Consider the following 11,501-nt stretch of genomic DNA (forward strand, 5'->3'; position numbering starts at 1 on the left):
TCAACTGATAATTTAATATTGACGGGCGGCTATGGGCTGGAGTCATACTACATATGAGTTTATATATGGATTCAATATGTTCAACTGCATTTATTGTTATACCAGCTTATATTTTTATTGTCTGTTTTGTAGAAGTTACAACTTTGAGAAAAACACAGCACATTCACACAGTTCAGCTCAAACATGTAACAAGATGAAGCAACACACTCTCACTCCCTGAACGTCCAGGAGCGACGCTTGGTCAGGGTCCCGTGGCGTGCAGTTGTGACGCACCGAGTCTCCTTCAGCTTCATAAACGGACGCAAAGAGCTTTCAACTGATTGCAATGTATTCCCATCGGCGGCGGTATTTGACGCTCAGGGAAGCACCGCATCGGTCCATGTCAGCGGCAGTTAAAGGCAATGTGAGCGTCCATTCCCATTGGATAACGGAGGATTTTACACCCGGAAGTAAGTATTCTCCTTACTGTCGATTGATTTGACAGTGATATCTGCACTACTCATCAACTAAAAAACACCAGATTATCCTTGTTAATTACACAACATTGATTGGTTTAAATTGTGTGCAATGCTTTTGTATTTTTCCCCTTCGATTCGGAGAAACAAATATTTTTTTTGAGTTTAGGACGGCAGAAGACACTACCCTACCCAGAATCCTCAGCTATCGTTTGGGACTACACCATGTGCTTTGCTCGACAAACCCCGTGATTAGTTCTCAAGCTCTGTGATTGGATGTTGGAGTGGCAGTGCGCAGAGTTTACACCGAGCGTCAAACAGCACTTTGAAATGGAATGAAACCCATCGACGGCACACTATCCAAATCAAGACTCGAACGTGTCCTATCCCCCCTCCCCCCCTTAGGTCACAGGCTCCTCCAACAGTGCAACACAATAAAACAGATACACAAAAAAAATATTGCAAGTAAATACAAAAAGATAAATAGTAAAAAGTGAAATAGTGCAATAAGAGTCTATATACAAGTGATTGGAATATGATATATTAGATAAATAATTTCTAAGTAGCAGCCAGATGAATGTTATGGATGTTGTTTCTAAGTTCAGGTGTTTAATAGTCTTCTGGCCTGTGGGATGAAACTGTCCCTGAGTCTGGTGGTTTTAGTCCGGATGCTGCGGTACCGCCTGCCAGACGGCAGCAGACAGAACAGTTTGTGGCTGGGGTGATGGGGGTATTTTATAATCCTGAGGGCTTTCTTTAAGGTTAACCTGGTATTTTTACTCCACTACATTTATTTTAGTTACTTTACAGATTTGGATTAATGATGTGAAATATAAACAACCCTTAAATCAGACTTTAGTTACACCTGAGTAACATTCAGTGAAGGTGATTGTCAAGTGCCAACAATCAGGAGAGATATTTGGTAGTGGGTGCTTGAGAAGACTAAATATTTATCTGCAGATCCCTATAAAGTATATTCATTACTCGTTATTCTCTAATCGTTCATCAAAAACTGTATATAATGGCTATTTTGCACATCCCTTTCAAGATTTCAAGATTTTCAAAGGTTTATTGACATATCATATACACGACTACGGTGTAGTTATGCAATGATGACAAACTTGGGTCGCAGGTTCCTCAACAAGACATCTATCAATATGTATGTATACCTCCACCATTAAACTGTCATATTCTGCACATTTCTTATACTATCTACATACATCTTATAAGAGTATAATTAATATGTATAATATCAGTTAAAATAAGTGCTTCAACATAGTTAACATTGCAGGAAAGTTGATTGTCAAGTTCCAAAACAAACCATGCAATATATTAAACGTTAAGTACTTTGTCAGGCTTAATAAAGATACCACCAAAGCTTTTTGCTTACATGTGTTTAAAAGAAGACCTTAACCTAAAGTATTATTTAATGTTTAAATAATCACACTCTTCAATAACAACAGTTGTAGGTACAGTTCGGTTAGTTAGCGTATAAAATATACGGCTGTACCGACGCCATTATAAGACTGATGTTCCGAGAGCGAGCCGAAAAAAGCACTGTTAGACATGGGCGGAGCCTCTCTGGTGGTTGACTAATCAGAACAGAGTGGCCAAGCTCACCAATCGGAGCACACTAGGCTCACAGGGAGGGGGGGGCAAGAGTTCCAACGAGCCGTTTAGTGGAGAGAGTGAATACTGCTGAATACACATACTTTACAGAGATGCTGTATGCGAAACCAATGTGAGTTTGGAAAATTGCACAGCATAAATTTATTTTAGTATACCTCAACAATGTAACTATGATCAGTGGAAATGGCCATGACATGGGCCCTTTAAGATCAACAGCTTTAGTGCGTTTTGATTCAATGCTGAGTACAGCCAAACTTGACAGTCTCTTTTCTGTCATTGTAGACCGCAAATACCTCATTCCTTCCGTCTACTTGGGTCCGAATGCTTCTCGTTTTGCGCCGTCCCCCCGTTCAAATGAAATCGCCGCCAAATCATATTTTCAAACTCGCGCCAGGGCCGGGGGAGGGGTTACAAGACTTGCGTCTGGTGTTGCATTCACTTGCACTCGGACATTAGAGATTTTCTCTCATAAATGTCCGATGAGCCACAACTTTTCTTTCAAAACAAAGATGCCAACTGGGGTGGCAAGGCTATTTTTTAGGGTGGCAGTTGCCACCCCGGTAGTTCCGCCCCTGTGCCTATTCAATAGAGGGAAAACATTTCAAATTAAAACAAGAAACTATAAACACAAAAACTAAAATCATGACTTGCTGTCAATTCATTTAATTTAAAACCTTTATTTATGCAGGTGAATCCCATTGAGATCATTGATCTCTTTTTCAAGGGTGACCTGCTGAATTGATCTCACACTGATATCTGCAGTACTCATCAACTCAAAAACACCAGTTTGTCCTGGTTAAAATTGTGAACAATGCCTTTGGGTTTTTCCCTTTTGATTCTGAGAAACAAATAGTTTGGGATAGCTAAAGACACTACACTACCCATAATCCTCTGCTATCGTTGTGAAGACGATGCCAGAATGCTTTGCTTGACAAACCTCGCGATTAGTCAACAAGCTCGGAAAGTTGACGCTAACGTGACATGGACACTGGCCGTTAGAAATTAATAGGAAAAATAATGTAGCCATGTCACAATTTGAGAGTATTCTTTTATTAAAATGGACCAACGAAGCTATGACATGTTCTTTTTGTCGGACTGGGTTGAAAATGCTATTGTTATGTATTTTATGTTAGGCTTCCAACCACACACACGTTCAAAACATTTTTGACTTTGAGACAAGGGACCGGAAGTGGTGAAATGCTACGTTTTTTCCGAGTTTTAGGACTCATTCCTGCACCACTTTAGTTCAGTCATGTAAGGGGGACTTCCTCCTCAAGGTGTGGGGAACCTCTGGCTGGCTGTCTATAGGCTTTGACGTCATCATGCTCTCATTTCAGAGTTCCTCCTCAGTTCAGCAGGCTCCATCGTTAGATGATGAGTCACCCATGTTCTAATTAAGGCCTTTAATGGAGGGGAACCGGTGTCAGTGTGGATGGAACATTCTTCATCTAAGTGACAGTTTAGAGGTTTAAATGTCAGCCAGTCCAAACAACCAGCTCACTCCTGAAGCTGTAGAGACCTGCTGGCCACTGATATTGTCAATGTGGAAAATGAATGTTATAACATTCATTTCCTCAAGTACTAAAGTAGCCTACGGGTTTCAGGAGGAAATATTGTACTTTTTATTTTACTGGATTTATCTAACACATAAAGTGACAAATCAATTTTTTTAATTTAGATTAAACTTTGATTAAATCTTGTGATTTTATAAAGTATTATTTGAATATAAATGATGACATTATCTTAGAATAAATGATTCAACAATATATGAAAAAGTTGAAAGGATGTCATCTTCATTTATGCAAAAACAAAATAATCTTAATGTATGATCTGATGATTCCTGGCTACACCTGTCTCTGATTGACAGGAGCCACAGGTGGAATGATGAGAGTTCAGACTCTTTCCACAGAAACATGTGGAACCGCTGCCCTGAGGTCTGAGTCAATTTCATCTGATAGCCCTCCAGTTGAGAAGCTGCTGAATGCCAATTAGCCGCCCTCCACCTCCACAGTGATCCAGCCTCACAGGGGCCAATCGCTCATTATTAAGCCCCGAGCCTGAATGCAGGGGGGCTGCGCTGTGAGGGGCTAGGATGAGGGGTGGGCATGAAGGAGCAAGGTCCCATAGAGGCGCACACACACACACATATGTACCCCTTCAGACTTTTGGAGTGTCAGATTGGCTCAAAGTACCTATTTACACTCAGAAGCAAAGCAGCAAATAGAGAGCGTGATGTTGAGGAGCTGTAAATGCATGCACTAATTTGTGGCAAGACATTATTTTAAAAACATTGTTATTGAACACAATCTGGGGTTTTGAAGAAAATGCCAATATCAATCATTTACCAATTAAACTAAAAAGGTATTTCACTCTGCGGGGGACCTTTCAAGACCAAGACTGCAGGGGTAAATGAACACAATGTAAGTGAAATACCTTCAATATTCAAAGTGTTGAATACAGCTGAAGTAAAAGTCACAAAAGAAAATGAAACTGAAATAACGGAGTACTTCTCAGGTGATTATTTTACATAACCTTCATATGATAAAAACACAAAATAATGTGTGGATCTGGCAGGGGAAGCTAAGTGCTGTTATCAACTTGCTTTAGATTTCTTGAGAACAGAGATGACTTTTACTCCGGAGCAGCAGCAGCTGACTTTAATGCCTGCTGTCTCTGCAGATTAACCTGGAACATTCCATCAGCAGGTCGGCCTGTACTCCCACGTGCAGGACCATTAGTCACACCTCGTACATTTTCCCAGGCCTCGTGACGGAATCAGGTTAGTATAAAGGAGCACCTGGCCCCCCACCCGCTACACACGCGAGAGGAGCAGGGACGGAGACACGCGACAGCTATAGTTCTAACAGAAAGAGAAAAATGAGCCCAAACCTGTCCGCGTGCTGTTTGTCCCTGCTGGTCCTGCTGCACTGCGCAGGGGCAGGTAACCTGCAGGTAAGTCCCTGATGATGAGAGGAACATGGAATATTCATTTCAAAAGAGCTGCTTCTGAAGTTACTGTTTATTTTTTTATAAAGATTTATAAGACAAAGTTCATTACTGTGTCCTGCAGTGTCTCATGTCTCATATGTCAGGGAAATAATGATGATGGAGATGTTTTCAGATGGTGCTTTGTTTTGCCACAGACTCTGGATCAGCTGTTCGGAGAGCAGCTCCGCAGCTCGGAGGAGGAGAGGGGGGAGCGGGATGGGAGCTCAGACAAGGCTCTATTCGGAGCTCCCCAGCAGCAGTGGGGGGGGGCCTCGCACCTCAGCAACTCGGCTCTGGCTGAAGAAAGCGTCCTCGCACGTCTATTCAAGGAGCTCACGAGGACCTCCAAGCGCTCGTGGAGCCGGTACAAGAAGGGGGGGCTGCGGAGCTGCTTCGGGGTCCGGCTGGAGAGGATCGGCTCCTTCAGTGGTCTGGGCTGCTAGACAGGTATCTCTTACAATTACAGCACAATGCCACACACATCCGGTTCATAGCGTGAAGACCAGGTGCACTCACATATGAGACAATATTCAATGCATGTCAATTTAATTTTCACACTTACAGGTGTTTATGAAAAACAGGACATACAATATCTGCAGGGTAAGCAAACTAAATGCAGTTATAATATGATGCAGGATATGTGCGGACCAAGCGACTCGCTGGATCTTAAAACGAGAACTTTATCATACACGTATTGAACAGTATCCTTATAAACAGCCTAGTAATATGTTTAACATTAGGGTAAAAACAACATGTTTAAGTGTTTGATCTTGTATATCAATGCATGTTAAACACAGTGAAGCAGCAACATTTAAGAGTTTGTTATAATTAACTGCAGTGAAATAGCGATATTTACGGTAAGAGCTGCTGGAGCTTCAGGGGATTTTCCTCAAGCAGCTGTAAGACAGTTATGACGATATTCTGATTTGAACGTGCGTGTGTGTGTGTGTGTGTGTGTGTGTGTGTGTGTGTGTGTGTGTGTGTGTGTGTGTGTGTGTGTGTGTGTGTGTGTGTGTGTGTGTGTGTGTGTGTGTGTGTGTAAAGGCGCGGACCTGCGGCTGGAGCTCCTCGCGCTCTCCGCTCCCGAGGCTCCCTGTCCATGGTGCTGATGCGCAGCAGAGATTTCCCTTTTCATATGTTAACTGTTGAATAATAAATTATGGAAAATGTATTTATTATTAACTTGTTGGATCCATTAGTGTTGCCTTGTAATGGTATTGTAGTAAAACAAATATTTTGCATAATACCTGAGTGTGTGACTCTTTTTGTTTAGGTTCTGTGTTAAATGTAGGCTAGCTTATTATTATTATTATCCTAAGTGATACTACCATTCTTAATGCACGTAAAATGAACAACTGAATTTGGTCCTTAAAAATGTATTTTTTTTATTTTGTCGTCAGCTGTGAGCAGTTTCATTTAATTTCAAACCTTTATTTAACCAGATTGGTCCCATTGAGATCATAGATCTCTTTTTCAAGGGAGACCTGCAGCATATAGGTTCCACATGAAACATAAAACAATAAAGGACATCATACATTATATTTACAGGATACATTTACATAGTTATCGACATTTACAAGTACCCATAGTATCAACGAGCATTTAATTTAGCCTAGCTTTAAAAACATGCAGAGGAATGAGATTGCTCAGTTTCAATTCTTGCTGAAGATTGTTCCAAGCAAGTGGAGCTGCGCACATAAAAGCTGTCTTACCTAAGACAGTCCTTGCTCTTGGCACATCTAACAATACTACATCATGCGATCTCAGACAATAGCTGCTTGCAACTCTCTGTGTTAGAGAGCAGATATAATACGGGAGTTTACCATCGGAACAGTTCGCTGTTAGACAATAAACGGGGATCGGTGTCAGGGCCGTATCCAGGATTACCTAAATACCGAGGTCCAAACAGGGGGGTTCGGGGGTATACCCCCCCCCCCTCCCCCGTGATTTTTGGGATTTTCATGATCTAGTTAGGTGCTTTTTAAGTCCTGTGGGGGGTCACAAATGGATAATATATTGATTTCAAACCATGTCAGTGGGCTGCAGCATCAATTATTTTTGAAAGTGTAATGCATAAGAATCAGTTGATTGTTACTAATGATCTGGACATGCAGAAGAGGCTAAAATGATCCCAAAACATTGTCAACATTCATTTTCCATGTCTCTCTCCTTTCCATAACCTGCACCCTCTCTTCCATCTTCTTTAGTCTCTCTGTCTTCTTCCTGTTCATTACTCTCTCTGTCCTCTACTCTTTCTCTTTGTTCAATCTCTCCCTCGTTGTTCACTTTTTGCTCCTCTTTTTGGTTTTATACAATTGTATGTTATTATGACATCATAACTGCAATAGATATATGTTGTTTTAAAATTATGCCTATTGTCTATATTGTAAATGAAGACTATTGTTATAGATAGATAGATAGATAGATAGATAGATAGATAGATAGATAGATAGATAGATAGATAGATAGATGGGGTTATTAAGCCTACATTCTTTTGTGTGACTGTACCGTACCTGCAGTTCCTCCCTGACTTCCATCACTTTCTCTCTTTCTCTTTCTCTGCCTGTCCTGTCTCTTCCTTACCAAAGCTGAGCTTCGACTGGCGTAGTCTTTTCATTATATCTGAGTCAGCGTAAAAAGAAAACAATACAATGATATATCTTCAATGTTTTACTCAAATTGAAATGAAAGAAAAGCATTACAACATTTGTTAAAAGATAATCCTTCTGACATTGGAGGAATGTAATTAACTTTAGCTCTCTAACTAGTTTATTCACGCAATTTAAACCAAAGTATAGCCTATAGCTGCAATATAAGTTAGTGTGCATGTTGTCGGACGTCCACTGACTAACGTAGAGCGTTCACACAGGATCTGCTGGTCATATGATGTCCTGTGAGGAACAGAAACACAAGCAGCCCACTGGACTCAGATCTCTAGATACCTCATCACTCCTCCGCTGCTCCGATACAAGTCCGGGCTGCGGTGGTTTGTTGATACCACGTTGATACATGTCGTCTTCTTCTGTTTGCTTTAATAAGTTAAGATAAGATAAGATGGACCTTTATTAATCCCCGTAGGGAAATTCAGTTGTTCAAGCAGCAACAGGGTAAGGGTGAAAAACAGGACAGCACAGATTCACACAGATTAATAAAATCAAAAATCAAATCAAGATAAAAATATTAATAATAATAATATTATTGCCTGTCCTGTCTCTTCCTTACCACTAGCTCTAGTGGTCGTGTAAGAAACAACATGCTTGATTGCAAACGCTCCGGAGGGACGTTTATTCACAAATAACCCTCTCTGGAAAATCCTAAATTGTGGAATAGTTTGGCCATTAAAATGCTTTTTGATTCGATTTCTAGCGAGAATTGTATTATTGTACTATTGTATTATTGTATTGTAGAATCCACGTCCAGTCGATGTGTAGGATCTATAGTTTGATAGATATTACGAAGATGATTTGAGGTCTCGCCAGGATAACGTGTATATGCGGCAGCTTCCATGTAAAGTTAGCGTCAACCCTCACGGGGTGAAAACAGTATTTCCGGTCTCGAAGTTTTCATAATAAAACCGGAAGTATTCACCTCACTGTCAAATGATTACACAGTGATATCTGCATTACTCATCCACTAAAAAACATCAGTTTATCCTTGTTAATTACACAATATTGATTGGTTTAAATTGTGTACAATGCTTTTGTGTTTTTAACCTTCGATTCGGAGAAATAAATAGTTTTTTCGGAGTTTAGACACTACAGTTTCCGAAGACACTACACTACCCAGAATCCCCAGCTATCGTTTGGCACTACAACATCCGCCTTGCTTTACAAACCCCGTGATTAGTCCTCAAGCCCTGTGATTGGATGTTGGAGTGGCAGTGCGACAAGGTTACGCCGAGCGTCAACAGCTCTTTGAAATGGAATGGAACCACGGCAGACTTTCCAAAACTGGAATTGGACGGGTCCAGCCCCACCCCCCACCCCCCAGAACTACACATGCTGGCTATTGTGTTTCGCAACATGTTCTATGGCACGTCTCTACAGGGAATTGTAGTTTTATAAGACGTTTTCGTATTTCCCACAATTAGAAGTTGCCATTATTAAACTGTGTACACCCTGGAGGTTTAGGGGATTCGAAACACAGTGGTGTTATCAAATTTAAAACATATCATTAATAAATGGGTGAAAATTGCTTGTGTCCATAATGGGCAGCATTAATATATACCCACATGATAGCTAAGGTCAGAAGAGCTTTATTTAACAGCTGCTCTTATGTCTGTGACCCCTCCTGTTGTTAATTGATAAGCCTTGAAACATGCACTTGTCAAGGTTCAGAGGCACATTTTGCAAATATGGCAGTAGCCATCGATCATCTTAAGATAAGACGGCTGCCAAGTTTCAGTAAAAAGTAGGAGTGAGACTTTCGGGGGAAGATATGTTCGGATTTGGCCTTTTTCGGATTTGGCCTTTTTTAATGTCGATTTAGAGGAATATCTCAATTTAAATTAACATTAAGACTGTTGTGATGTCTTCACCCCCATGCCAGCTGCTCTCCCTGCACTGTCGGCCTCCTCATGCTTATATAGTGTTAATAATTGACCAGCACAAGTAGAAATGAAAACAATTGTAACAAGAAAAGGTTTGACAAATGTTATACATTTATTTATAAAATGTCAATATAAAGAAAACATAGCAGCCTTTTAAGAAACAATAGCAGCCTTTTAAGAACCAATAGCAGCCTTTTCCTTTAGTGCATTTTTTTTTTAAGTGTAACAAAATTAGAACCAGAATAATATATATATAATATATATTATAAAAAAATAAAGTGCATGTCTTTGTTTGTGTGTTTTGGTTTACATGACATGTCTCATGTTGTAGGTGTTTGTGGCAGATTTTGATGCCTTGATGACAGAGGGAGGGGGCTCCCATTTGAAACACTGTGGCTCAAGGTTTGCCATCTTCACAGTCATGATGGATGATAGAGTTCCATCAAGAGCCAAACTGTTTCGGGTTTTGGTTTTGTTCAGTCCCACCACAGAGAACACTCGTTCAGCATCAGCATTTGAATGTGGAAGTACCAACACCAACTTGGCAATACGAGAGAGCCTCCCAAATCTGCTCATACCGGTCACCTTTGAAAAATGTACATAGGAAGCCTAATTACTCTCAAGTATTTTTGTATAGAATTAAGTTGATTACGTCAATGGGTATTTCAAAGGGTGCAGAATAATTCTTACCTTATTCTTCATTGATGCCATGTTCCCCCAAAAGCTCTCAATGTCGAACGTGGCTGGGTCTTCGGGCATGGCAATGTCCATGGACTGGTAGTCCAGAAACTCCTCACTCAGTTTGTCACGCTCGTCAGGTCCGTTGTATGAGAGAAGTTCAGGAAACCTAAAAAGAACACAATGTGCACTGATCTGGTAAAGTAAAGTAGCTGAAACTGGTTGTTTTTCAGATGTGGTCATTAAACTTTACAATCTATTAAGAAAATGTTAAGAAAATGTGACAAGAGCCAAGAGTCTTTAACCTGCTCTACTTATTAAGCATATTGAGATAACTTGTGTTATGATTTGGCACTATAGAGAAATGTACTTGACTTGATACCCCAACTAACCTGTCGACAAAGTACAAGGCGTCTTCCACTCCACACTCTACCCTCTGCTGGACATCCAGAAACATGGCATGTTTTATCAGGGGCTCTCTCATGGGGAGTTTCTTCATGGCATACTCCACAGCCCTCACCAGAAACGCCACTGCTGCCTGCTGTAACCTCTGCACTTGCTGCGGTGTAATGTCTCCTGCATCAAGGAGCCTGTTGAGTGTAGCTCGAGTAGTGAAGCTTTTCTCCTACGAGAGACACAATAAATCAACAACGTCACAGAGGTCATTAAGGTGCTGTATGCGATTCTGGAGAAAGATTGGTGCAATATGTTCTCATTCCCAACACCAACATGTCAGTATGAGACTGGGAATAAGACCGGTGTTGAGTCACTTTACCAATCATCAACAACCACAATAGCTAACTTGAAAGCACCCCTTTAAGTATCTTCATCACATCAGTGATTGATTGATTGATTGATTGAATACTTTATTAGACAGAAATGCAAACAGCACAAGGTACAGTCACACATTTGGGCTAAAAGGATAACATTAAAAAGTCCTGTGGACTTGTTTCCATTGTGGTCCTATGTGTGTGATGAGATGAGATGACATTATCAAACTCATAACTTGTCTGCACAAGCAGCCCTCTAACAAACACAAACAGTATTATGTGAGTGAGATCAGTGAGTGGATAGTGTATGTGCATCTGCTGATGTGAAACTTGGAGGATTACATGGCAGTTGGTTTGATGGGTCCTTATAGAGGATTTCATGCAATTCCCGGTGCTGCAGTGCTGCGGGCTTCAGAAACTTCGAGAGCAACT

The 11,501-nt window shown here is 40.8% G+C and overlaps 1 protein-coding gene across 1 annotated transcript; it reads left to right on the plus strand.

Annotated features, from left to right (window-relative positions):
• The first annotated feature begins 4,920 nt into the window (after positions 1–4,920).
• Positions 4,921–6,268, plus strand: nppal (natriuretic peptide A-like). Its single transcript, XM_034129213.1, has 3 exons — positions 4,921–5,036; positions 5,228–5,519; positions 6,117–6,268. Exons 1-2 carry the CDS (start codon positions 4,962–4,964, stop codon positions 5,513–5,515), a joined length of 363 nt encoding a protein of 120 aa, XP_033985104.1. The 5' UTR covers positions 4,921–4,961; the 3' UTR covers positions 5,516–5,519; positions 6,117–6,268.
• The last annotated feature ends 5,233 nt before the right edge of the window (positions 6,269–11,501 follow it).

The sequence above is a fragment of the Trematomus bernacchii genome, unplaced genomic scaffold, assembly GCF_902827165.1.
Source record: "Trematomus bernacchii unplaced genomic scaffold, fTreBer1.1, whole genome shotgun sequence".
Taxonomy (NCBI): domain Eukaryota; kingdom Metazoa; phylum Chordata; class Actinopteri; order Perciformes; family Nototheniidae; genus Trematomus; species Trematomus bernacchii.